At 46.0% G+C, this 27,425-nt stretch overlaps 2 protein-coding genes and 1 pseudogene across 2 annotated transcripts; all 3 read left to right on the top strand.

Moving 5' to 3' along the window:
- The first annotated feature begins 1,662 nt into the window (after positions 1–1,662).
- Positions 1,663–8,069, top strand: LOC141976994 (chemerin-like receptor 1). Its single transcript, XM_074938187.1, has 2 exons — positions 1,663–1,812; positions 7,125–8,069. The coding sequence occupies exons 1-2, from the start codon at positions 1,810–1,812 to the stop codon at positions 8,067–8,069; spliced, it is 948 nt and encodes a 315-aa protein (XP_074794288.1). The 5' UTR covers positions 1,663–1,809.
- A 5,639-nt stretch (positions 8,070–13,708) lies between these two features.
- Positions 13,709–14,705, top strand: LOC141977363 (N-formyl peptide receptor 3-like; annotated as a pseudogene).
- Positions 14,706–22,264: 7,559 nt separating this feature from the next.
- Positions 22,265–23,152, top strand: LOC141977559 (chemerin-like receptor 1). The gene has a single exon (XM_074939074.1). It carries the CDS (start codon positions 22,265–22,267, stop codon positions 23,150–23,152), a length of 888 nt encoding a protein of 295 aa, XP_074795175.1.
- Positions 23,153–27,425: the final 4,273 nt, after the last annotated feature.

The raw sequence follows: 27,425 nt of genomic DNA, 5'->3' as shown, positions 1-27,425 counted from the left end.
CATAGCAGGACAAATTCCCATGGAAGCAATCAACTTGATTCGGCCCCATGTAATAAGACGGAATTAGTCCTCTGGCCCTGGTGGAGACTTAGTTAACGTTCGTACAATCACAACCAGCAAAGCTTGCAGTTATTCCTGATAACTGTGGCAGGCAAAGAAATCAGAGTAATCCACCCACTAGTCCCACTGGGATTACATGTTAGTGGTAACTCAGTAATGTACTCCAGAGATCCTAACACGTGGGCCTGGCAGAAAGATAATGTGTGAAACACAGTAAATGTAAAGGTGTCGGAGAAAAGAAGGTTTGGGCTAAACCTGTGAAGACCAAGCATTGGAGGAACACGATGAATGCTTCTTCCCACAACCTGGGAATAAGTCTTACTGTTGCTTCGATGTTATCCGTGTGTTATTGTCTATGTTGGTAACGCGCGTGTGTGTGTGTAAGAATGAGATGTTATATTGTATTGATTAATGGACATTGGATTCCACCCATGGTGCCGTACGTTAATCGCTGTGTCGGTAATGTAACCACCATTGTTAGTTGTGATGTTAAGTTTACTGTGCCTATATGGGGTGTACAACAATTGAAAGCCAATCCTGAGCTCTACAAGGAGGTTTTCCCCCATTTCACTGAGAATGGGTCTCACTGCCATTAAAGGGACTATTAACTCATCCCTCCTTACAAACTGAGCTGCTGAAGCTCCGAACTTTGGGGGAGAATGGCAAACTCGAGATTCAACACCACAACCAGGAGATCTCTAGGCTAGCAGCTACAACACAGGCCATCACTCCTGGTGGGAGACTTTGCTTGGGTGGAGCCTCAGTGCAACAGGTCTTTTGAATGTCCTGCTTCACCCCATTGTGGTGATCATCGGTTTCCAAATTATACTAGCAATTGGTCTGGTTCTACTGGTTTGCTGGATCCAGCAAATGATGGGGCAGCTGCAATGGATGGAAGATCAGACCTGGTACCACGGAGTAAAGATGTGATGGGGATACTCACTCAGCGCAAGCACCCCAGCAACGGGTGGACTTGTTACCTAACAGCTCTGTCTTCTTGGGGAACCAGGGGGCAGTACCCAGCCTGTCTGACTCACAAAAGACCTCTCCCCCCTCAGCCTCTGCTTGAACCAAAATTGATCAGAAGAAAGACTTACAAAGAGCAGTCAAAAGGCGGTGGGAGACCCACCTAAACCCCTCCAGAGAAGGTTGACAGAATTAAGGAAACTCCCCTAGCCTCATTTGCATTGAAGAGGGGACAAGGAGGCATCTCCATTAGCAGACAGAATGGAGAACAGAGATTCCAAGGCAAGAACCGCAGGGAACTCTGGGACCAGAACAGCAGGGAAGCACTGCATGATGGGGGATCTCTGCTCCAGATGTTAATGAACCCACGCCTGCACAGCCCCAGCTCATTAGTTATCAGACCAATTCTAGTAATAAATCCTTCATTGGTATCCAAAATACTGCAGCTCCCTAATTGCAATGTGAGCTCCCTCCAAGGAACACCACCCATAGCCAGGAATGATCAGCTCCCATGGTCTAGCCTGAACAAAACAACTTTGGTGTCCTCCCTTGTTTATACATCAACAAATCTCGAGTTCTCCCTTGAACCATTGTTGTTTCTCTACAAAAACCCCGACCCACACTCAAATAAGTGTTCTGATGCCTGGATCCAACATCTGCATCACTTCCATTGGGACTTCATCTTCTCCTGACTGATCGTGCTGGGGGCTCTGCCTGTCTCCAGCACTCCGGACCCTCAGCTACCACACACCTGGGTCCCCCGATCAATTCCAGCTTCGCAGAATGGTAAGAACCCTGCGCTCGCGCTCTCTCTCTCTCTCTTTTATGTATAGCCTTCTGACCCTGACCTGTGTGATCAGTTATAGTTTTCTAAACCTGACTTTTGCAATCAAATTTAAGTTAGATTTAATATTATCCCTGTTTTGTTTGTTTGGCTCCCCTATGGTTATTACCTGGCAGATAACTTTCATGGTTAAGCTGGTTGCCTCTCTCTCTCTCTCTCTCTCTCATGTTCTGGTGAGGATGAGTTACTAGAAAAAAAATGGAGAATTTGACCACATGCTAATATATTTTTGATGAATGTGTTTTCCAAAGGAAATCTGCCTTTTCTGAGAAATTCACAATTTTGTGAAACAGAGTAATTCATCCCAAATAAGCCATTCACAGTGTTGGTACCTTTCATGATTTTTTCACGATTCGCACCATATTTCATATAACCTCCAGCTCCTGGAAACAGCCTCAGCTTTCATTTGAAAAAAATTGTTTCTAGCCATTGTAGTTGCAGAAAATAAAGGGGAGTGGGGTCTAGTGGGTTTGAGCAGTGTAAAACCTGTCCATTTCTGTGCCTATGTTCTCACCTCTTCATGGAGACAGGGATAGAACCCCAGAGTTCTGACTCCCAGTCTTCCTGCTCTAACCCACTAGACCCCACTCCCCTCCCAGAACCAGGCATGGAACCCAGGAGTCCTGACTGCCAGCCCTGGCTCCTTCACAGTCTGCTCTCAGCAATCCCCAGAAAGCTAGTCATCCTCAGTGGAGTTTTTCCAGGGGCCACAGCACAATACTTAATCAAGATGACCTCCATCTCTGTTTCTCTTGGTGAGAAGGGGCCGGGGCCATGCCAGAACGTGGCTGTGTCCCAGCAGGGCTCCTCAAAACAGCCCTGGATGTCAGTCTTCGTCTCTTAGAACCATGGTGCTGATTCTGCACAGCAAGAGCCGGGGGTGGAGGGGACCACATGACTTTCAGATCACAGCAAGAAATGCCCGAAGCCTCTGAGGCTTTGCAGAGGCTGTTGGACCCAACCCCCATCTGCACCTTCCCCCCCACCCAGCAAAACCCACATCAGAACAGCTTCCTGCCCCCAGACAGAGACCATCTCTGTGAGCCACGTCGAGCATGTAGGATTGACTCTACGATGCCACGGCTGCCTGAGGCACAGGTAAGAAAATGACCCTCTTGCCATCTTTCTCTTCCCCACCCCGTTTTGAAGGAGAAGCCCCCTTCCATCATCTGGATCACACTTCCCCTTCTTCAATCCTTGGTTGTCTTTGGGAACCTCTCAGTCTTTGCAACATGGTTGATTAATTTCTTCCCGGCCACTCCTGGCCCCGTCTCCCTCTGGCTTTCTGCATCCAGTGGGGGCATTTCCCTCTCTTTATCACTCCCTGCCTCAGAGACTTGAATTGACATCCCTTGACCAAACAGATACCAATTTTGATGTGTGAGGTTAGTTAATTTCATCCCAGACTGTGCAGAGTTAGTGATCTCCAAAGACCCTTCCTATTCCACTTTCCACTGTCTTGCTGCTGTGGTTATGATCTCTTCCTCTCTCATCACTTGCTTTGGATGCTTTGTCAATGGTCCTTTGCGAAGCAGAAGCCAATTTTAAGTCGAGGCAGGTCAGTTAATTTCTTTTTAGGATTGGTGGAGTTTGTAGTCTCTGCAGACACTCCGTGCTCCGTCTCCCTCTGTCTGTCAGCATGGATCAGCAACCGATGGTGTGGAGTGGTATGGGTGAGGAGGGACAGGTATGTTCAACCTGGCACAGGAGACGTTCTCTTGTATCCCTTTGTTAAACAAAGGCAGATTTGGTGCTGAGCTAGGTTGGTTTCCCAGGAGGATGCAGCACCAGTGATGCAAAATCTGGACCGTTCCTTAGTGCAGTTTGTTGATTTACAGCATGAACATACATGTCCTTAATTCACAAATGCAATGCTTTTCTAGAGAGGCATCAGCCAAAGTTACCACTGCCCCATGCCCGCGGAGCGGCTCTGTCAGGTCTAGATCTCTCTCTCTGTCGCTGCTGGAATCTAGCTCCTAAAAGAAAAGGAGTACTTGTGGCACCTTAGAGACTAACCAATTTATTTGAGCGTAAGATCCTAAAAGACACTGTTCTTTGTTTCTGACTCATCTCCTGGACTCTTCATCTGCCCTGGATTCCTCTTGTAAGACCTGATGTGGAAAGACAGCAGGAGTATTCATTAACAGAGCTTATTGGGAAATGGGGGATTTCTCCAGGGAAGATTTCAATGAAAAGGGGGAGGGGGGAATTGCTTTCATCTACCATTTTCTGCAGAAAAAAATGATGGTTGGTTGGAAAAACAGAGAGAGAGAGAGAGAGAGAGTAGAAACCGAAAGCTGAACTCTGTGTGTGTGTGTGTGTGTGTGTGTGTGTGTGTGTATGGAGGGAGGGGGAGATGGAAAACTGAACATTTCTGGCTAAAATATTTAGGCCAAGAACTACAGAAAACAAACTAAAGAGAAAATCTGGCTGAAAACCGCAAAAAGCCAAACTATTTTTGGATGAAATATGTTGATTTTCAGCTTCCCCACTAAAAATAATCGTTTTTTTTCACACTTTCTGACACCTCCCATGAAAATTTTCCTTTCCTCGAAACCCAGTTTCCCACTGAAAAAATGTTTTGTCCAGCTCTATTAAGCCTCCTTTTATGCAACTGCTCTGCAATAGGCAAGAGCCTTACAAAGCTTGTGTGATAAATAAAGGAGGGGGAGCTCCCTTTGATAGACACCCAGCCAGCCAGTTAGCTGTAAAAGCCCTCTTGGTAGCTGTTCTCTAATTGCTTTAACTGTAATGGGTTAAAAAGTCCCCCAGGTTTAAAAAAGAAAAAAGAAAAGTGGGCACCTGATCAAAAGAGCCGGTGGGAAGGTAGAACTCTTTAACCCTTTACAGGTAAAGCAAGTAAAGAACAGCTACCAAGAGCTAACTGGCTGGCTGGGTGTCCATCAAAGAGAGCTAATCCCCACCTTTATTTATCACAGCTTGCCTGCCCATTGAGACAAAAGAGACCACTTCTCTGTTTAAAACCTCATAACTGAGTCATTGATTCTAAGCCCCAAAGGGACCACTGGGATAATCTAATCCAGGGGTTCATGTACCCCTGGGGGTACGCAGAGGTCTTCCAGGGGGTACATCAGTGTATCGAGGATTTGCCGAGTTTTACAACCGGCTACACAAAAAGCACTAGCTAAGTCAGTACAAACTGAAATTTCACACAGAAGAAATGAGAAAGTCAGCAATTGTTCAGTAGTCGTGTGCTGTGATGATTTTGTATTTTTATGCCTGATTTTGTAAGCAAGTCGTTTTTAAGTGAGGTGAAACCTGGGGCTACGCAAGACAAATCAGACTTCATAGAATATCAGGGTTGGAAGGGACCTCAGGAGGTCATCTAGTCCAACCCCCTGCTCAAAGCAGGACCAACACCAACTAAATCATCCCAGCCAGGGCTTTGTCAAGCCTGACCTTAAAAATTTCTAAGGAAGGAGATTCCACCACCTCTCTAGGTAACGCATTCCAGTGCTTCACCACCGTCCTAGTGAAAAAGTTTTTCCTAATATCCAACCTAAACCTCCCCCACTGCAACTTGAGACCATTACTCCTTGTTCTGTCATCTGCTACCACTGAGAACAGTCTAAGTCCATCCTTTTTGGAACCCCCTTTCAGGTAGTTTGAAAGCAGCTATCAAATCCCCCCTCACTCTTCTCTTCCTCAGACTAAACAATCCCAGTTCCCTCAACCTCTCCTCATAAGTCATGTGCTCCAGTCCCCTAATCATTTTTGTTGCCCTCCGCTGGACTCTTTCCAATTTTCCCACATCCTTGTTGTAGTGTGGGGCCCAAAACTGGACACAGGACTCCAGATGAGGTCTCACCAATGTCGAATAGAGGGGAACGATCACGTCCCTCAATCTGCTGGCAATGCCCCTACATATACATCCCAAAATGCCATTGGCCTTCTTGGCAACAAGGGCACACTGTTGACTCATATCCAGCTTCTCATCCACTGTAACCCCTAGGTCCTTTTCTGCAGAACTGCTGCCGAGCCATTTGGTCCCTATTCTGTAGCAGTGCATGGGATTCTTCCATCCTAAGTGCAGGACTCTGCACTTGTCCTCATCAGATTTCTTTTGGCCCAATCCTCTAATTTGTCTAGGGCCCTCTGTATCCTATCCCTATCCTCCAGCGTATCTACCAGTTTAGTATCCTCCCAGTTTAGTGACTTCTGTAAGGGGTGCAGTAATCTGGAAAGATTGCGAACCACTGATCTAGTGTGACCTCCTGTTTAACACAGGCCAGAGAACTTCCCCAGAATAGTTCCTGTTTGAACTAGAGTAGATCCTCTAGAAAAATATCCTGCCTTGATTTAAAAATAGCCATTGATGTAGAACCCACGACAGCCCTCGGTACATTGTCCCAATGGTTAATTCTCTTTGCTATTAAATTGCACCTAGTCTGAATTTCTCTAGCTTTAAACTTCCAGCCATTGGATCGTGTTCTAGTCGCCATTGGATCTTGTTCCTCTAGGTAGGTGGGTACTTACAGACTGGAGTAAGCTCACCCCCTAACAATCTCTTTGAAATTATAACATTATCTTTTGCCATAACGTTGTATTTGCACTCTGGGTTTGTGTTTTCTTGTTCAGTAGAGAGTGGCCTTAGCACCAGAACTGACTGACAGGTTGTGACCGAATTTTTTTTCCGTTGGAAAATACAATCTCGTTGAACTCAGTGTTTCCCAAAAGCATTCAAGTCTGGCGACATTTTTCAAGGATGAAATTCAAAGGGGGAAATGATTTTTTTTCATTTTGTCTCAAATTGCAGTTTTCGTTTCAAGTTAGTTTCTTGAAAGTGGAACGAATCTTGCTTTCCAGGTTGGGGATTTCGCAAAAAAATGTTCCATTTCAACAGCATTATTTTTTTAACTGAAAATGTTGATTGAAAATTTTTAGCCACAATGAAACATTTCCTCTTCCTTTCAAACGGCTACTTTCATCTTGTTTGTGTTTTAAAACACAAACAACTTTGGCTTTTGACTTCCAGCTGCAGGATTCTTGGTGGCCATTGGAAAAGAAGAAAAGTAGAAAAGAGATAGTGGAGAAAAAAATCATTTTGGTTTTTTCCCCTCCTCCTTAACCCTCCCCGCTTTCTCTTGCTTTTCGACCAGCCTCATTTGCTTTCTTTTTCCTTCTGCACCACCAGAGCTGCTGTGCTTAGACTGCCTCTGATCCACTTCTGTCCTGTCTCTCTCTCCGTTATTAAGACTTCACATTTGTCCCTTCTTTGTTTGCTTTGTCCCAGAACTGCACGGCCTCTGCTTATCCCCAGACGATGGCCTACGAAGCAGCTGCCCATCTTCACAAAGCTCCTTTGGAGACGACGCACCTAGTTTTCATGGTGCTCTGCACCCTGACCTTTATCCTCGGTGTGACGGGGAATGGATTCATCATCTTCATCACCAGGTGCCAGAAGAAGAAAACAGTCAACGCCATGTGGCACCTGAACGTGGCCATTGCTGGATTTATCTTCACTGTCTTCCTGCCTCTCATGATGGCCCAGGTGGCCCTGGGCTTCAACTGGTATTTGAGAAGCGTCCTGTGCAAGATAACCAACATCATCACCTCCCTCAGCATGTTCTCTAGCAGCTTCCACCTCACGGCCATCAGTGCCGACCACTGTGTCACCACAGTTTGCCCCGTGTGGGCCCAGAACCACTGCACAGTCCATCTGGCCTCCCTGGTCACACTGAGCATCTGGATTCTGGCTGTCATGGTCAGCTGGCGCTACCATGGCCTCTGCTCCAATCAGAGCCTCTTGTTGAGAGAGAGTGGAGAAGCAGCCAACATCACTATCCGGTTCCTGGTTGGGTTTCTGGTCCCACTAGCCTTGATCAGCATCTGCTTGGTCACCCTGGCTGTCAGACGGGGCCAGAAACGGGCGGCTTGGTCCAAGAAGCCCCTCCGGACCCTCCTTATCTTGCACATCATTTTCTTCCTCTGCTGGTCCCCGTATCACATCATTGCCTTCCTGCAGACCTCACCCAAGGCATCATCTCCAGAGACAACAGAGTCCCTGGAGACTGGGACCATCTTTGCTCATGGCCTGCTCTGTTTCAACAGCTGCTTCTACCCCTTCTTCTACCTCATCACACGACAGCATTTTGTTGGCTGCCGGAGACGAAGGCGGATCTGTCCAACCCCAGTCAATGTGGGATCAGAGCTGGTCGAGTTGGGGGCAAATAGATAGAGGGCCACTTTCCTAGAGGAGAACAGTGATTTTGACTCCTTGGGGTCGTATTATTGGTTACTTGTGACAATCAATTTTTGTACAGGCCCAATTCTTTTTTGTCAGAACACCCTATTTTCAGAACTTGATTTTCTTTTTTGGGTGAAATTAATTTAGAGTTTGTTTCAGCAGCATTTTTTAAGATGTTCAAAAGAAATTATGGTTAAAAAATTGCTTCTCTCGGTGTCTGCATTTTTGGCGTTTTTTCTTCCATGGTGGGTCTTCCTCTTCTTTTGGTAGCATCTTCATTGTCATTTTCAGCCAGCACTCAACTCTCCCCTGTCTTCCATGTTGTGCTGAAAACTGTGTCAAACTGACAAGCTGTCACTTTAAATCCTGAGCGGTTTCCTGGTTCTGCGGGCAAGCTCAGTAGGGGAGCACGCACAATCAAAGTCAGTCTGCAGAAAGTCAGCTGTGGTGAGGTGACTGGTGTCTCGCTGCCTAAGGGAGCAGCCTGTTTTGTCTCTCTGTTATTTGGTGGTCTTGTGTGGGTTCTGGATTATCAGAAATAAAGTCATGTTATACTGCAACTTTCCAGCATTCGTCTTTGATATTTTTCTCTAAGATCTCTTGAATACAATATTTAGACATCAGTCAAAACCAAAAGATGAAAACCAGCCCCATTGATGCCAACAGCCCATTGACTTCAGTGAGTCAGTATTTCCTTCCAGGATCTTTTTCATGTTCACATATTCATAGCTTCTCAGGCTAGAAGGGACCATTGTGATCCTGTAGTCTGACCTGTATAGCCCAGCCCAGAGAACGTCTCTGAATTAGTTCCTCTTTGAATGACAGCAGATCTTTCAGGAAAAAAATCCCACCCTAATTTTTAAATTGCCAATCTATCACGACTCTTGAGAAGTTGTTCCAGTGATTGATTCCCCTCACTGTTAAAAATTGATGACTTATTCAGAGAAGAGCCATGAGCATGATTAAAGCACTAGAAAATATGGCTTATCGTGAGTCACTCAATCTATTTAATTTCACAAAGAGAAGTTTAATCACAGTCAATAAGTATCTACACGGGGAACAAATATTCAAGAACAGTTTCTTTAATCCAGCAGAGGAAGGTCTAATGTGTCCAATGGCTGGAAGTTGAAGCTAGACAAATTCAGACTGGAAATAAGGTGTCAATTTTTAATGGTGAGCATAATTAACTATCAGAACAATTTACCAATGGGTGCAGTGGATTCTCCATCATTGACTATTTTAAAGCAAGACTGGATGTTTTCCTAAAAGATCTGCTCTAGGAATTAGCTTGGGGAAGCTGTAGGGACCATACTGCAGAGAAGGTCAGAGGAGATGATCACTGTGACAACTTAGCACCCCAATAGTCACCACTGAATGTAATTAGGATATGTTTTGTACAAAGTATGTCAGGTGTGGTATTGTTCTCAAAGTCTTGATCTGTTAGACAGTAATATCTCATTGGATTGTGTGTGCTATCGTTGTACGTGAAGTTATGAAGTTTGGCTCTGTGTGTGTTACTGAAACATGTTGTGAGGTTGAAAACCCCCAAAAGCAGCCTTTCAGGTACAACAGTAAAAAGGCCAAACAATGTGAATGGCTTACTGAGGAAATGCACACAAGGACAAGGATTATCCCAGGAACTGTGTACAATAGAAACCTCCCAGAGATAGCACTACACAATGGGAACTGTTTGACCCCGGTCACAGGAAAAGAGCTTTCCAGCAAGTGGGAAGAAGATATAAAAGGGGGACAATGACATCATGATGGTACCTCATTCTCCGTACAACAACACACCTGGAAACACCTGAGGAACAAGGACTGAACTGTGGGAAGTGATGGTCCAGGCTAGAGGGATTTTTAGCCTGTGTATAAAAACCTGGGAAAACCAAGGCGGCTTGTGCCTTAAGAATCTGCCAGTCTGTTTATCACTCAGGGTGAGAATTTGCTAATTCATATCCTGCCTATCTAGTGTGTTAAGCTCAGTTTGTGGTTTTTGTTTATTTGAGTAATCTGCTTTGATCTGTTTGCTATCACTTATCACTTATAACCTTTTGTAGTCAATAAACTCATTTTGTTTTGTCTAAAAAAAGTGTGTGGAAATTATAACTTGGGGCAGAAAGCTGTGTATATCTCTCTCTCCACATTGAGGGAGGGGGCGCATTTCATGAGCTTACACTGTACAGTTCTCTGTGCAGCAGAAGATGGTACAATTTTGGGTTTACCCTCTAAAGGGAGGTGGGCACTTGAGTACTGGGCAATTCCTTAGCTGAGCCTTCCCATGAATAGCTGATCTCAGCATCTGTGTGTATAGTTGCAGCTGGGTGTGTCCCTACCTGCAAGTGCAGTCTGAAGCCTGGGGAAGGATTTGAAAGGCTGCACAGCAGTACAGTGTAAAAGGAACCCAGGCTGGTGGGTCACACGGGCTCCATGGTACCCCAGTTCCAAGTGGCACCCCAGGGGGAGCTTGTCACAATCACAATGGCACCTTCTGGGCTTGTCAACTGTGAATCTGTGTCTTTGTCTAGCTTCAACAGATCCACTGTCTTTGTCAGCCAGTGGATCTGTTAGACCTTTGTGTGTGTCAGGGTTCCTTCCCCACTCTGAACTCTAGGGTACAGATGTGGGAACCCACATGAAAGACCCCCTAAGCTTATTCTTACCAGCTTAGGTTAAAAACTTCCCCAAGGTACAAACTTTGCCTTGGCCTTGAACCGTATTCTGCCACCACCAAGCATTTTAAACAAAGAACAGGGAAAGAGCCCACTTGGAGATGTCTTCCCCCAAAATATCCCCCCAAGCCCTAACCCCCCTTTCCTGGGGAAGGCTTGATAAGAATCCTCACCAATTTGTACAGGAGAACACAGACCCAAACTCTTGGATCTTAAAAACAATGAAAAATCAATCAGGCTCTTAAAAGAAGAATTTTAATTAAAGAAAAGGTAAAAGAATCACCTCTGTAAAATCAGGATGGAAAATACTTTACAGGGTATTCAGATTTGACACACAGAGGATCCCCCTCTGGGCAAAACCTTAAAGTTACAGAAAACAGGAATAAACCTCCCTCTGAACACAGGGAAAATTCACATAAAACAAAAGATAAACTAATCCGCCTTGCCTGGTTTACCTATACTGGTTGCAATGTTGGAGACTTGGATTAGGATGGGTTGGAGAAGATGGATTTCTGTCTGGCCTCTCTCAGTCCCAAGAGAGAACTACCACATAAACAAAGAGCACAAACAAAAGCCTCCCCTACCCCCCCCAGATTTGAAAGTATCTTGTCCCCTTATTGGTCCTTTGGGTCAGGTGCCAGCCAGGTTAGCTGAGCTTCTTAACCCTTTACAGGTAACAGGATGTTGCCTCTGGCCAGGAGGGATTTTATAGCACTGTATACAGCAAGGTGGTTACCCTTCCCTTTATATTTATGACAGTGTGCTAGATCAAAGAGCCCATTATCAAATCTTGGTTCCCCCTGTAGGTATTTACTGCTGGTAATCAAGTCACTCCGTCACCTTCCCTTTCGCTTGGTCTACACTAGGCAACTGTAATGGTACAACTACTTTGCTTGGGGATGTGGAAAACCCACCCCCCTGGGTGACACTGTTATACCGATCTAACGCCCAGTATAGACAATGCTTCTCCCACCAACACAGCATTGCCTCTTGGGGAGGTGGATTAACTACGCTGATGGGAGAAGCTCTCCTGTCCCTGCATCGGTGCAGCCTTCCCAGTGTAGACGTGCCCTTTGATAAACTGAACTGACTGAGCTCCTGGAGTCTCTCTCTGTCAAACCTGGGGTCCAGTCCATTAATCCTTCTCGTGGCTCTTCTCTGACCCCTCTCCCGTTGCTCAACATCCTTCTTGAAGGGTGGGCACCAGAACCAGACACAGGATCCCAGTGGCAGTCGCACCAGGGCCGGATCCAGAGGGAAAATCACCTCCCTGCTCCAAATTGAGACACCCTTGTTGGTGCATCCCAGGGTGGCTGGAGCCCTGTTGGCTCTGGGAGCTCACATTGAGCTGAAAAGTGTCCCCACGCCTGAGGCCTCCAGGCAAATGACAAGAGAGTAAGGCAGGTTGGAGGCTGTGCTGTGGTTTGTGTGGTCTCTAGCACAGAGCGAGGGTTTCCGTAGCGTTGGCTGGCCTGTAACGTGGCCTGGGGCCAAGGGGTGGGTTCCTTGCAGCAAAGGCAGGGCTGAGAATGTCACGTGTCTGACTCCCAGGGGGGCTCTGTTCGCTTTCCCCAGCCAGGAGGGGCTGGAGGACAAAGTCCCAGCTGGTGTCTCTGCTCCTGGCACATCACCCCGGGGAGTTGACTGGATGTGACTGTCTCAGCCCCTGCTCTCTGTGGGTGCCCCGCCTGCCTGCCCCTGGAGGTCGGCAGCGAAATGCAGACACCTTGCTGAGGCCCAGTGGCAGGGTGGGGGGAGCTTGTATTTGGTGTGATGTTTGCATGTAGCAGTGGTTGACGAAGACCTTCCAGGCTTTGCAGACGTGATCGGACCCAGCCACGTCCTGTGATCTCCCCACGTTGTTCCCTCCCCGCCCCCCCAGATATACCCCCACATGAACAGCTTCCTTCTCTGGGCTAAGCCAGGCTGGGAGAGCTGCAGGTATCGCACTGGGGACCGGGGACGGGGGTTGACTCTGAGACGCTGCATCCCCCCAAGACACGGGTAAGGATATGAGGTAAACCCCAAAAGGTGCCTCACTGGATCTCATTCTGCCCCCACCCTCCGATCACTGCTCCCTGGATCTTCCCCCTTCCAGCTACTCCCATCCCCTCCCCTCATCTGCTCTGGATGGAGCCGGATGAAATTATTTGTGGGTCCTCTTGTCAGAGGTCAGGGGCCCCAGTCACACTGGGTGCTGCACAGACCATGACTGAGTTCAGGGGCCCCGTTGTGCCAGGTGCTGCACAGACCCACCGGGAGAAACAGGCCTGGCCACAGTGAGCTCACACTCCAAACAGACAAATGTTTGAGGGGAAACAGAGGCACGGGAGCATGATGTGACTTGTCCAGGCTCCCCAAACAGTTCAGTGACAGAGTCTGGGATGGAACTCAGGAGTCCGGACTCTCTGTCTAAAATAGACTAAAATAGACTCTTGCAATTAAAAAAAAAATCTTTTGACTTATTACTGATCTTTTCTTCCCCTGGTGTTTTGCCATCTTACCTTTCTCCACTTGGTGAGTTGCTATCTGTCACTGGAGGTTTCCATGCGGGGGTGGGGGGGTGTTCAGTGGGGATTTTAACTGCCCGGCTCCAATAACTCATGCCCCCCCCCACTCCACAAATGGCCTAAACCACACAAAAACTCCACTTCAAAATGAAGGTGGGCAGGAGAAGAATCACTTTCAAAAATTCCATTACTTAAAAAATAAATGCGGGTGGGGGGAAATGATCTTTTTTTTTTTTTTTTTAAACCAAGACGGGAATAACCAGCTCCTTTGGGAAACTAACAGCAAGAATATTATTAGGCAATTTTAGTGAGTATTCGTCAGGGGTCTCTCATGTCTCTGTCTCTGAATCCTGGTCACCCCCATTGTCCACCTCCCCTTGCCTAGAAATCCAACTTTTCAGCAAGAAGCAAAGAGGTGTGTTTTTTAAACATTTGGTTGAGTAGAAACCAAACTCTGTCCGTGTCCCCTCCTGGTGCCCATTTCATTGCTTTTCCTTCCTTTGCTCAGTACAACATCTGTGCGGCTCCCGCCAAGCCCTGAGGAGGAGGAGGGGAAGATTGTGACTGCAACTCTTCCAAGAATGGTGTTATTCCCAACCCACTTCCTGGTGCTGTGTGGCGTGGCCTTCCTCGCCAGGGTGCCGTTGAATGGCTACGTCCTCTTCATCGCCAGCTGCCGTGTGAAGAGGACGGCCAGCGCCGTGTGGTTATGGAGCCAGGCTCTGGCCGATTTCATCTTCATCATCTTCCTGCCCCTCAGATTCACCTCCATCTTCATCCTGAACTTAGACTGGATGAAGGGGCTGAGCAGCACCCTCACCTCCTTCCACATGTTCTTCAGTGCCTTCCTTCTCACGGCCCTCAGTGTCGATCGCTGCATCCTCGTGGCATGCTCTGCATGGGCCCGGAACCACTGCACACCCCCACTGGCTTTCAGGATGTTTATGGGCTTGTGGGCCCTGTCTGTTGGTTTCAGCTTGAGGTATGGTGATCTCTGGGAATCCCTGCTCTCACCTGCCAACACCAGCATGTATTTCCGACTGGAGAAAGAGAGGGTGAAGGCCGCTATTGCAATCCAGTTCCTGGTTGGGTTTCTGATCCCATTCGCCTTGATCCTGATCCCAAAATTCTACATTGTTCTAGCTGCCAAGCTGAGAAGGAACAGGCTGATCCAGTCCACCACGCCACTCAGGATCCTTCTTGGCTTGATCCTGACCTTTTTCCTCTGCTGGCTGCCATATCACGTCTTCTCCTTCCTGCAGATCTCAGCTAAGTACCCCCTGCCTCTTCTGAACATAGGAAGCACTTTTGCTTGTGTCCTGACATATTTCAGCAGCTGCCTCAACCCCATCTTCTACCTCACCATGGAGGAAGAGTTTCTGAGGTAGTGGCAATGTGCACGCAACCCCCAAACCACTGACAATTCGGGGCTAGAGCTGGCTGAATAGGGGAATGGATGGAATTTTTGATATTTGCATGGAGAAAGAATTCTGTCAGCTGGGACCCTGAACTTCCTCTTGATCCCCAAACTGTCTTTTTTTAGCAAGTGAATTTTTTTTTTACCTTATTCAAAGAAGAGCCACGAGAATGATTATGGGATTAGAAAACCTGCCTCAGAGTGAGAGTCACAAGGAGTCCAATATATTTACCTTAACAAAGAGAAGCTGAAGGGGTGACTTGATCATAGTCTGTAAGTACCTACATGGGGAACAAATATTTAATAAAGGGCTCTTCAATCTATCAGAGGAAGGTCTAACATGATCCAGCTAACAGAAGTTGAACCTAGACAAATTCAGACTGAAAATGGGGTCTAAATTTGTAATGGTCAGAGTAACTGACCATTGGAGCAATTTCCCAAGGGTCATGGTGGGTCCTCCATCACTGGCAATTTTTAATCAAGCTGGGATGTTTTTCTAAAAGCTCTGCTCTAGGAATTATTTTGTGGCAGTTCTCTGGCCCATGTGATTGGTGCGGTCTGAAGAAATGATCACAATGGTCCCTTCCAGCCTTGGAATCTGTGAATCTACCATTTTAACGAAATATATAATTGTTTGGTTTTGTTCATTTTTAGATCATTTTGGAACGGTTGGTGCTTTATGGTCTGTCCTTTTCTGTGTCTTTGTGTCATTATTCTTCTCATCATGTCATCCTTTTCTTAATGATTCCCAAGAGATTGTTAGCTTTTTTGACGGCCGCTGCACATCAAGTGGATGTTCTCAGAGAACTATCCACAATCACTCCAAGGTCTCTTTCTTGAGTGGTAACAGCTAATTTAGACCCCATCATTGTATAGGTATAGCTGGGATTATGGTTTCCAATGTGCATTACTTTGCATTTGTCAACACTGAATTTCATCTGCCATTTTGTTGCCCAGTCACACAGTTTTGTGAGATCCCTTTGTAGCTCCTCGCAGTCCTCTTTGGACTTAACTATCTTGGGTAGTTTTGTACCATCTGAAAATTTTGCCACCTCACCGTTCACCCCTTTTTCCAGATCGTTTATGTTGAGCAGTACTGGTCCCAGTACAGACTCCAAGGCGACACCACTATTTACCTGTCTCCATTCTGAAAAGTGACCATTTATTCCTACCTTTGTTTCCTATCTTTTAACCGGTTACTGAGCCATTGGAGGACTTTCCCCCTTATCTCACAAGTTTACTTTGCTTAAGAGCCTTTGGTGAGGGACCTTGTCAAAGGCCTTCTGAAACTCCAAGTACGCTGTATCCACTGGATCACCCTTGTCCATATGCTTTTTGATGCCCTCCAAGAATTCTAGTCAATTGGTGAGGCATGATTTCGCTCTACAAAAACCATGTTGATTATCCCCAACAAATCATGTTCATCATTACATCTGACAATTTTGTTCTTTACTGTCGATTCAACCAGTTTGCCCGGTACTGAAGTCAGGGTTACGAGCCCTGTTATTGTCGGGGTCACCTCTGGAGCCGTTTTTAAAAATTGGTGTCACATTAGCTACCCTCCAGTCATCTGGTACAGAAGCTGATTTAAGTGATAGGTTACATACCACAGTTAGTAGTTCTGAATTTCACATTTGAGTTCCTTCAGAACTCTTGGGTGAATCCCATCTGGTCCTGGTCATTTATAACAATTGAGTTTATCAGTTTGTTCCAAAACCTTCTCTAATGACACCTCAATCTGGGACAGTTCCTTGGATTTCTCACCTAAAAAGAATGGCTCTAGTTTGGGAATCTCCCTCACATCCTCAGCCATGAAGACTGATGCAAAGAATTCATGTTCTTTCTCCTTGAGTGCTCCTTTCGCCCCACGGGTTGTTTAGCAGCTTCCTGCTTCTGAAGTGCTTACACATTTTTTTGCTATTACTTTTAGAGTCTTTGGCTAGCTGGTCTTCAAATTTTTTTTTGGCCTTCCTAATTGTAGTTTTATACTTCATTTGCCAGAGTTTGTGCTCATTTCTATTTTCCTCAATAGGGTTTAAGTTCCACTTTTTAAAGGATGCCTTTTTGTCTCTCAAACCTTCTTTACTTAGTTGCTTACCCACGGTGGCACTTTTTTGGTTCTCTTATTATGTTTTTAAATTTGGGGGATACATTTAAGTTGAGCCTCTATTATGGTGTCTTTTAAAAGTTTCTTTGCAGCTTGCAGGGATTTCACTTTTGGCGCTGTACCTTTTAATTTCTATTTTACTAACTTCCTCATTTTTGTGTAGTTCTCTTTTCTGAAATTAAATGCTACCATGGTGGGCTGCTGTCATGTTTCCCCCAACACAGGGATGTTAAATTTAATTATATTATGGTCACTATTACCAAGTGGTTCAGTTATATTCCCCCTTTGGACCAGATCCTGTGCTCTACTTAGGACTAAATCAAGAATTGGCTCTCCTCTGGTGGATTCCAGGACTAGCTGTTCCAAGAAGTAGTCATTTAAGGTGTCAAGAAACTTTATCTCTGCTTCCCATCCTGAAGTGACCTGTACCCAGTCAATATGGGTACAATTGAAATCCCCCATTATTACTGAGTTGTTTTTATTTTAATAGCCTCTCTAATCTCCCAGAACATTTCACAGTCGCTATCACTGTCCTGCTCAGGTGATCGGTCACATATCCCTACTGCTTTATTCTTATTATTTGGGCATGGAATTACTATCCATCGAGATTCTATGGTACAGTTTGGGTCATTTCAGATTTTTACTTCATTTGACTCTCTGCTTTCTTTCACACAGAGTGCCACTCCCCCAGCAGCATGACCTGTTCTGTCCTTCCGATATATTTTGTCCCCTGGTGTTACTGTGTCCCATTGATTATCCTCATTCCACCAAGCTTTTGTGAAGCCTCTTACACCGATATCCTCATTTAATACAAGGCACTCTAGTTCACTTATCTTATTATTTAGATTCCTAGTATTTGTATATAAGAACTTAAATGCCACTTTTTAGTGTCTGCCATTACATGATGTAATTGAATTGACTTAGGCTTCTATGGAGGTTTTCAAAAGGTGCTTAACTCCTAACTTCAATGGGAATTTGGCACCTAACTCCCTTAGCCACTTTTAAAAATCTAGTCCTGGCTCTTCATTGCCAAGCCCAAACCTTCAAACCTCATAAGCCAGCCCCTAACACATCTTGAGATTGGTTGAAAAGAAAGACATTTGGATTCTTCTTTTTTGGCTTATGATTTTTTGGGGGGGCCATTTCAAGCTTTTCTCTGGAACAATGAAGGCTGCAAACGTACCTTAAAAAAGAAAAGAAAAGAAAACTGAAATTTCCACCTAATCATCTGATTCCAGGATCTGAGGCTTGGAGGAAAAGGAGAAGCATGGTGAATGCTACAACCAAATTGTAAGAGTTGGCAACGCTACAAGACTCCACCGAAAGTTTTGGAAAACCAGAAATATTCAGCTCTGTTTGGAAACCAAGGGAGTTCAGGATGTGTTTAAAATATTGGGGATTTTAAATAAAATGTGTGGCTGTGGCACGCTGTACCTCAAAACAGCACCCTGGAACCCCCATATTCACCACTGTCATATCAATATGAACAAAGTCTGCCTTGTGAGGTATCATTAAAAAAGTCTTGATCTGTTTATTATTAATATCCCATTCAATTATATGTGCTGTCATTGTATGCAGAGTTAGGATGTTTTGCTATGTGTGTGTTATTTAAATAAATTGTGATGTTGGGAACACCCACAGCCGGCCTTTCAGGTACGGCAATGAAGGAGCCAGGCAGCATTCATGGCTCATCAGCACACATTATCTCAGGAGCCGTATAAAATGGACATTTCTCAGAGAGAACACATAGACAATGGAGATTGTTTGACTGAAGTCATAACAAAATATATTTCCAGCAAGATGGAAGAAACAACAAAAGAGGGGAAGTGACGTCACCATTTGGCCTCACTTAACACCTGGAAACACATCTGGAGGACAAAGACTTTGAACTTTGTTATCGGGCTGGAATGCAACCCCAGCCTGTGTATTGAGGAACTGTCACCATTTGTACCATCTGCCAGGGTGAGACACGGCTTGATTCAAATCCGGTTTAGTTTGTAGAACTCAGATTGCGAATTTCCTTTTATTTCTGGGTAACCAAATGTGATCTCTAAGCTCGCTGCATATAAACACTTAAAATCAGTCTGTAGATAATAAACCTGTTTTATATTCTACCTAAAACTGTGTGTGTGGTTGAAGTGCTTGGGAAATCTCAGCTCAGTTTACAAAGGCTGGTGTTTGTGCTCTCCACGTCGGGAAGGTGCTGATTGGGTAATGATCTTTCACTTGCCAGGCTTCTGACCAATGCAGGATGGTTCATTTCTGGGCTGCAAGGCCAGGGAGCCGGGGTGAATTCACTGGAGCCTCCCTATTGATGGTTCATGAGTGGCTGGGAGGTCATTCATGGAACTCAGCTGGGTGTGTCCCTGCCGGGGGATGGCTGTGTAAGTGCAGGGCCTGCCAGAGTATCACAGTGTGAGAGGGATACGGCAGTTGGTGGGACAGAGGACTCAGAAGTCCCACAGTCCAGGTTGCATGCCGGGAACCCTGTCACAGTGGCTTTTTAAACCAGTGTCTCAATGAAGCCTGATATTCCTGGCCAAAATTCACGCAGGTTTCACCTTTTGCTACGTAACTGGCCTTTCTCCAGCATCCAACCAATTCACAAGCCAGTCGTGGAGCAGACACAATGTCATGTGGCTCACATCCATCAAGCGAGAGATTCACCATCCACCTGCCACCTGGCAAGGTCTCTCCAGGATGTTCGAGGAGGACCGGGAGTGAAGGGCAGCAGGGCCCACCCACGAATCCCACCTGATCCAGCAGCATTTCAGGGGCCCAAGCTGGGTCTGGTGTGTCTCCAGGTGTGAATGGGCTGAATTTTTGCAACGATGCGCCCGCAGCTCAGCTCCTGCTCTGGGGCTGTGGCTTCCCCGGATGTGGGCGACCATCTCTGCAGACGGGATCTCAAACCCTTCGTCACAAGAGACCGCAGAGCTGAGCCGAACTGTTTGAAACTTGCTTGGCAGACTCAGCTTTCTGAGCATCTCCCATCCCCACTGAGCTGTCCTTTCAGTGCTCTCCCGCCCCCCCGCCCGGCAAGGACAGCTTCCTGTCCCCAGAGTCCGTGGGGGTGGGGGGAGCTGCAGGTGGCATGTGTGTGTGTGTTGGGGGAATCAATTCTGAGATTCCCCCAGGACATAGGTAAGAAAGTGAGATTAAACCTTCCAGCTTCAATGCTAAGTTAAAATCCACAATGCCCACCACTCCCAGATCTGTCTCTGCCCCCGCACCACTCTACCCCGGTTCCTCCCTTCCCCCACCCCACTGCCTACAGCAGCCCCCCCGATCCCGACCCGCTCCCCCTAGCAGCCTCCCCAGATCCTTCCCTGCACCCCCCCACCCCACTCCCCAAAGCAGCCTCCCCAGATCTCTCCCTGCCCCCTGCATAGGTGCTGGACCCCTTGGATTGAAGTGGTTCCCATCATATACAGGGTTTAGAATTTGATTCAGTGGCTCTCAGCCCCCTCACTGTACACATTTTTCCAGCAACCCTGACCCCATCCAACAGCAGCCCCTCCCCTATTCCTCCCTGTCACTTGTATAAATAGCCCCCATGCCCCACCCCAGAGGTGGCCACATCTCAGTGGGAAAAAACCCTATAGCCCAGTGGCTCTCAACCTTTCCAGCCTACTGTACCCCTTTCAGGATTCTCATGTCTTGTGTACCCCCAAGTTTAACCTCACTTAAAACCTATTTGATTACAAAATCAGACACAAATATACAAGTGTGACAGCACACTAGTACTGACAAATGGCTAACTATTTAATTTTACCATATAATTATAAAATAAGTCAATTGGAATATAGATATTGTACTTACATTTTAGTTTGTACTGACTTCGGCAGAGTCCCAGCTGGGGTCCCTGATCCTGGGACCTCGCCCAGTGGAGTCATCTGGACATGGCTTTCTCAGCCCCTGTGCTCCACTGGGGACCCTGCCCACCTGCCCCCAGATGTGGGCAGCTGAATGCAGACACCTTGCTAGGCCCCTGCGCGGAGGTGGTGGGAGCTTGTGGTTTGTGTGACATCTGCATGTAGCAGATGACCTTCCAGGCTTTGCAGACGTGATCAGACCCAGCCACATCCTGTGATCTCCTCACATTGTCCCCCCCACCTCAGATATACCCCCACATGAATGGCTCCCTGCTCTGGGATAAGCCAGTCTGGGCGAGCTGCAGTCATCACGTTGGGGACCTGGGACGGGGATTGACTCTGCAACGCTGCGTCCCCCAAGACACAGGTAAGGAAATGAGGTAAACCCTCCAGCTGCCCCACTGGATCTCATTCTCACCCCCTCACTGCTGCCCCCTGGATCTCCCCCCTTCCTATTGCCCCCATCCCCTCCCCTCATCTGCTCTGGATAGAGCTGGTTGAAATTATATGTGGATCCTGTTGTCAGAAGTCAGGGGCCCTGTCACACTGAGTGCTACACAGACCCCAACCAAGCTCGGGGGTCCCATCACACCAGGTAGTGCACAGCCCCACTGGGAGAAACAGGACTGGCCACAGCCAGCTCACACTGTAAAGTTAAACAAAGAAATGTTTGGAGGGGAAACTGAGTCACGGGGTGATGACATGACTTGTCAAATCTATCCAAGCAGTTCAGTGGCAGAGTTTGGGATGCAACTCAGGAGTCCTGACTCCACGTCTGTCCACTACAATAGACTCTGGCAATATCCTTCCTTTAAACTTTTTTGTTGTCGTCCTCGTTTCCATAGGTGGGTTCTTTCGGTGGGGATTTTGTCTGTTCCACTAACTCATCCCCCCCAAAATGGCCTAAACCACACAAAAACTGCACTTCAAAATGACGGGCGCAGGGGGAGAAGAATCACTTTCCAAAATTCCATTATTTGAAAAAAAAGAAAAGAAAAGGGGAAACAATGATTGATTAACTTTTTCGTTTTTTAACAAAAACGGGAATAACGAGCTCCTTCAGGAAACTAACAGGAAGAAGATTATTTGGGAATTTTAGTGAGGCTTTGGGGGACGGCGGTGTCTGTCATATCTCTGTCTCTGCATCTGGGACACCCCACAGTCCACATCCCCTTGCCAGGAAATCTAACTTTTCAGCAAGAAGCAAACATGGGTTTCTTTAAATATTTGGTTTGGTAAAAAAAACGATATTATGTAAAAACAAAAAATGTTCGGCCAGAGAATAGACAGAACAAATCCTGCATATTGGCAGGGGGTTAGACTGGATGACCCTTGCGGTCCCTTCTAACCCTCTGGCTCTATGCTTCTAAGGTCTTTGAACCATTGGTGCCACTGGCCTTCAAGGATTTGATCCTATTTGACTTCAGCTCAGGATCTGGGGAGTTTATAAACTCTAAGGAGATTATAAACTCTGCTGCTGTCTCTTTCTGTCCATGTCCTCTCTGGGAGCCCGTTTCATTGCTCTTCCTTCCTTTGCTCAGTACAGCGTCTGCCTCTGCTGAGCCCAGAGGAAAAGAAGGGGATATTGTGACTGCAACTCTTCCGAGAATGGAGTTCCTAATTGTCTGTCTGGTACCTAGTGGCATGGCCTTCCTCGCCGGGGTGTCGTTGAACAGCTACATCCTCTTCATCGCTGGCTGCCGTGTGGAGAGGACGGCCAGCACCGTGTGGTTCCTGAACCAGGCCGTGGCCGATTTAATCTTCATCATCTTCCTGCCCCTCAGATTCATCTCCATCTTCATCCTGGACTTAAACTGGGCCAAGAGTATGAGCAGCACCGTCACCTCCCTACACATGTTCTCCAGCACCTTCTTCCTCACAGCCCTCAGTGTCGATCGCTGCATCCTCGTGGCACGCCCTGACTGGGCCTGGAACCACCGCACGCCCCAACTGGCTTTTGGGGTGGTTCTGGGCACATGGGCCCTGTCTCTTGGATTCAGTTTGCGGTACGGTGATCTCTGGGAATTCCTGCTCTCACCTGCCAGCACCAGCATGAATTTCCGACGGGAGGAAGAGAGGGTGAAGGCTACCGTTGTGATCCAGTTCCTGGTCGGGTTTCTGATCCCATTAGCCTTGATATTGATCCCAAACTTCTACATCGTTCTAGCTGCCAAGCTGAGAAGGAACAAACTGATCCAATCCACCAAGCCACTCAAGATCCTTCTTGGCTTGATCCCGACCTTTTTCCTCTGCTGGTTGCCGTATCACATCTTCTCCTTCCTGCTGATCTCAGCTAAGTACCCTCTGCCTCTTCTGGACATGGGAAGTGCTTTTGCTTGGGTCCTGACATATTTCAGCAGCTGTCTCAACCCCATCTTCTACCTCACTGTGGAGGAAGAGTTTCTGAGGTACCGGCAATGTGCACGAAACACCCACACCACCGACAACTCAGGGCCAGAGCCAGATGACCAGGGGAATGGATGGAATTGTGGTTAATTGCATGGAAAAATAATTCTATTCACTAGACCTGTAACTTCCTCTTGACCCCTAAATTGTCTTTTTTGGAAAGTTAATTTTTGGTCTGATTCAAAGAAGAGCCACAAGAATGATTACAGGATTAGAAATTAGCATGGGGAAATAGTTTTTAGTTTGTGTAATGACCCATCCACTCCCAGACTTTATTCAAGCCTAATTTAATGTTGTCCAGTTTGCAAATTAATTCCAGTTCTGCAGTTTCTCACTGAAGTCTGTTTTTGAAGTTTTTTTGTTGAAGAATTGCGACTTTTAGGTCTGCAATTGAGTGTCCAGGGAGATGGAAGTGTTCTCCAACTGGTTTTTGAAAGTTATAATTCTTTACATCTGATTTGTGTCCATTTATTCTTTTGCATAGAGACTGACTGGTTTGGCCAATGTACATGGCAGAGGGGCATTGCTGGCACATGATGGCATATATCACATTGGTAGATGTGCAGGTGAATGAGCCCCTGATGATGTGGCTGATGTGATTAAGTCCTATGATGGTGTCCCTTGAATAGATATGTGGACAGAGTTGGCAATGGGCTTTGTTGCAAGGATAGGTTCCTGGGTTAGTATTTTTGTTGTGTGGTGTGTGGTTGCTGGTGAGTATTTGCTTCAGGTTGGGGGGCTTTGTTTGTTTGTTTGTTGGTGAGTATTCGCTTCAGGTTGGGAGTGGATGGGTCATTACACAAACAAAAAACTATTTCTCCATGTTAATTTTTCCCCTACTGTTACTCTCACCTTCTTGTCAGCTGTTTGAAATGGGCCATCCTGATTACCATTACAAACTTTTTTTTCTCCTACTGATAATAGCCCACCTTAATTGATTAGTCTTGTTAGATTTGGTATGGCAACCCCCTTTTTTCATGTTCTTTGTATATATATATATATCTTCCTACTGTATTTTCCACTGCATGCATCTGAAGAAGTGGGTTTTAGCCCATGAAAACTTATGCCCAAATCAATTTGTTAGTCTCTAAGGTGCCACAAGTACGCCTTGTTCTTTTTGCTGATACAGACTAACACGGCTATCACTCTGAAACCTGCCTTAGAGTGAGAGTCTCAAGGAGCTCAATCTATTTAGAATCATAGAATCATAGAATATCAGGGTTGGAAGGGACCTCAGGAGGTCATCTAGTCCAACCCCCTGCTCAAAGCAGGACCAATCCCCAACTAAATCATCCCAGCCAGGGGATGTCAAGCCTGACCTTAAAAACCTCTAGGGAAGGAGATTCCACCACCTCCCTAGGTAACGCATTCCAGTGTTTCACCACCCTCCTAGTGAAAAAGTTTTTCCTGATATCCAACCTAAATCTCCCCCACTGCAACTTGAGACCATTACTCCTTGTTCTGTCATCTGCTACCACTGAGAACAGTCTAGATCCATCCTCTTTGGAACCCCCTTTCAGGTAGTTGAAAGCAGCTATCAAATCCCCCCTCATTCTTCTCTTCCGCAGACTAAACAATCCCAGTTCCCTCAGCCTCTCCTCATAAGCTTAACAAAGAGAAGCTGAAGGGGTGACTTGATCACAGTCTGTAAGTACCTACATGGGGAATACATATTTCATAATGGGCTGTTCAATCTAGCATAGGAAGGTCTAACATGATTCAGTGAACAGAAGTTGCACCTAGACAAATTCAGACTGGAAAGGAGGTGTAAATTTGTAACAATCAGAGTAACTGACCATTGGAGCAATTTCCCAAGGGTCGTGGTGGATCCTCCATCACTGGCAATTTTTAATTAAGCTGAGATGTTTTTCTAAAAGCTCTGCTCTAGGAATTATTTTGGGGCAGTTCTCTGGTCCGTGTGATTGAGGAGGTCAGACGCGATGATCACAATGGTCCCTTCCAGCCTCGGAATCTGTGAATCTGTCATTTTAACAAAATATATTAGAGTCTTGGTTTTGTTAATTTTTAAATCATTTTGGGATGTTTGGTTCTTTATGATATGTCCTTTTCTGCTTCTTTGTGTCCTTATTCTTCTCATCATGTCATCTTTGCTCCCAGTGGAGCTTTCTCTCCTGTGTTTCTTGAAGATCAAGGGGTCTATGCAACAAATAATAAAATTTTCAAAAGTGTCTAAGTCCTATTTTTAAAAGAGTTTAGGCCCATAGGAACCTCGCTAAGAGTCAAACAGAATATAACATAACATAACCCTGTTATAGTCTTGGCCTTCACAACATCCTTTGGCAAGGAGTTCCACAGGTAGACTGTGTGTTGTGGGAAGAAATACTTCCTTTCGTTTGTGTTAAACCTGCTGACTATTAATTTTATTTGGTGACCCCTAGTTCTTGTGTTATGGGAAGGATTAAATAACACTTCCTTATTTACTTTCTCCACACCAGTTAGGATTTTATAGAGCTCTATCAAAACCCTCCTTAGTCATCTCTTTTCAAAGCTGAAAAGTCCCAGTCTCATTAATCTCTCCTCATACGGAAGCTGTCCCATACCCCTAATAATTTTTGTAGCCCTTTTCTGTATCTTTTCCAATTCCAGTTTATGTTTTTTGAGATGGGGTGACCACATCTGCACGCAGTGTTCAAGATGTGGGCGTACCACGGATTTATATAGAGGCAATATGATATTTTCTGTCTTATTATCTATCCCTTTTTAATGATTTCCAACATTCCGTTCGCTTTTTTGACTGCCGCAGCACACTGAGTGGATGTTTTCAGAGAACTCTCCACAATGACTCCAAGATCTTTCTTGAGTGGTAACAGCTAATTTAGACCCCATCATTTTATATGTATAGTTGGGATTATGGTTTCCAATGTGCATTACTTTGCATTTATCAACAATAAATTTCATCTGCCATTTTGTTGTTGTTTTGTGAGACCCTTTTGTAGCTCCTCGCAGTCTGCTTTGGACTTAACTATCTTGAGTAGTTTTGTATCATCTGCAAATTTTGCCACAGCACTCTTAATCCCTTTCCCCAGATCGTTTATGAATATGTTGAACAGTACTGGTCCCAGTACAGACTTCACTATTTATCTGTCTCCTTCCTGAAAACTGACATTTTATCCCTACCCTTTGTTAGTTAGTAGTCCTGCAATTTCACATTTGAACTCCTTCAGAACACTTGGGTGAATGCCATCTGGTCCCGGTGACTTATTATTGTTTAGTTTATCAATTTGTTCCAAAACCTCCCCTAATGACACCTCAATCTAGGACATTTCCTCAGATTTGTTACCTAAAAAGAATGACTCAGGTTTGGGAATTGCCGTCACATGCTCAGCCATGAAGACCGATGAAAATAATTCATTTTGTTTCTCCGCAATGGTCTTATCGTCCTTGAGTACTCCTTTAACATCTCAATCATGCAGTGGCCACTCTGGTTGTTTTGCAGGCTTCCTACTTCTGATGTACCTCAAAATATTTTTGCTATTACTTTTTGAGTCTTTGGCTTTCCTAATTACATTTTTACACTTTATTTGCTGGCGTTTATGCTACTTTCTATTTTCCTCAATAGGATTTAACTTCCACTTTTAAAGGATGCCTTTTTGCCTCTCAAAGCTTCCTTACGCAGTTGTTTACCCACTGTTCCGTGCTAGGCCGCAGGCCTATCGGGGGTGCTCCGAAAGAACGAGGCCTACACGCAGCAAAGCGGCGAGTTATTGGCTTTATTGAAGGTAAGTGACACACCCGCAACGGGGACTCCAAGCGTTGCTGTCACGGAGGCGGGGAACCCAGAGCACCGGAGCTCTGCCTGGGACGGAGTCCGACGAAGGGGTTCACAGCGAGCCTTAATAAGCGGTACGCTTAAACAGCTCATGAATATATAATTAGGTACTTTCCAAAGGGGCTTTCCGCTACCTGACACAGGGCCATGCAGGGCAGACAGAACCCATCTAAAGCTGGTTATGGCCGGATTTTCATGTCCTACAGTGACCTATCGGCTCCGAGAAAGCGGAAGTTCCCTAGCTAGGCCGTAACAAAGTCTTCCGCAGTCCCTTACACCCACGGTGGCTCTTTTTTGGTTCTCTTATTGCAGCTTTCAGGGATTTCACTTTTGGCGCTAGACCTTTTCATTTCTTTTTTACTAACTTCCTCATCTTTGTGTAGTTCTCTTTTCTGAAATTAAATGCTACAGTTTTGGGCTGCTGTGTTGTTTCCCTCGCCACAGGGATGTTAACTTTAATTATATTATGGTCACTATTACCAAGCGGTTCCCCTTGGATGAGATCCTGTGCTTTACTTAGGACTAAATCAAGAATTGCCTCTCCCCTTGTGGGTTTCAGGACTAGCTGCTCCA

Source organism: Natator depressus, chromosome 24 (assembly GCF_965152275.1).
Source record: "Natator depressus isolate rNatDep1 chromosome 24, rNatDep2.hap1, whole genome shotgun sequence".
Taxonomy (NCBI): domain Eukaryota; kingdom Metazoa; phylum Chordata; order Testudines; family Cheloniidae; genus Natator; species Natator depressus.
Note: the sequence above shows the minus strand (reverse complement) of the source record. Positions and strands in the feature narration are given on the sequence as shown.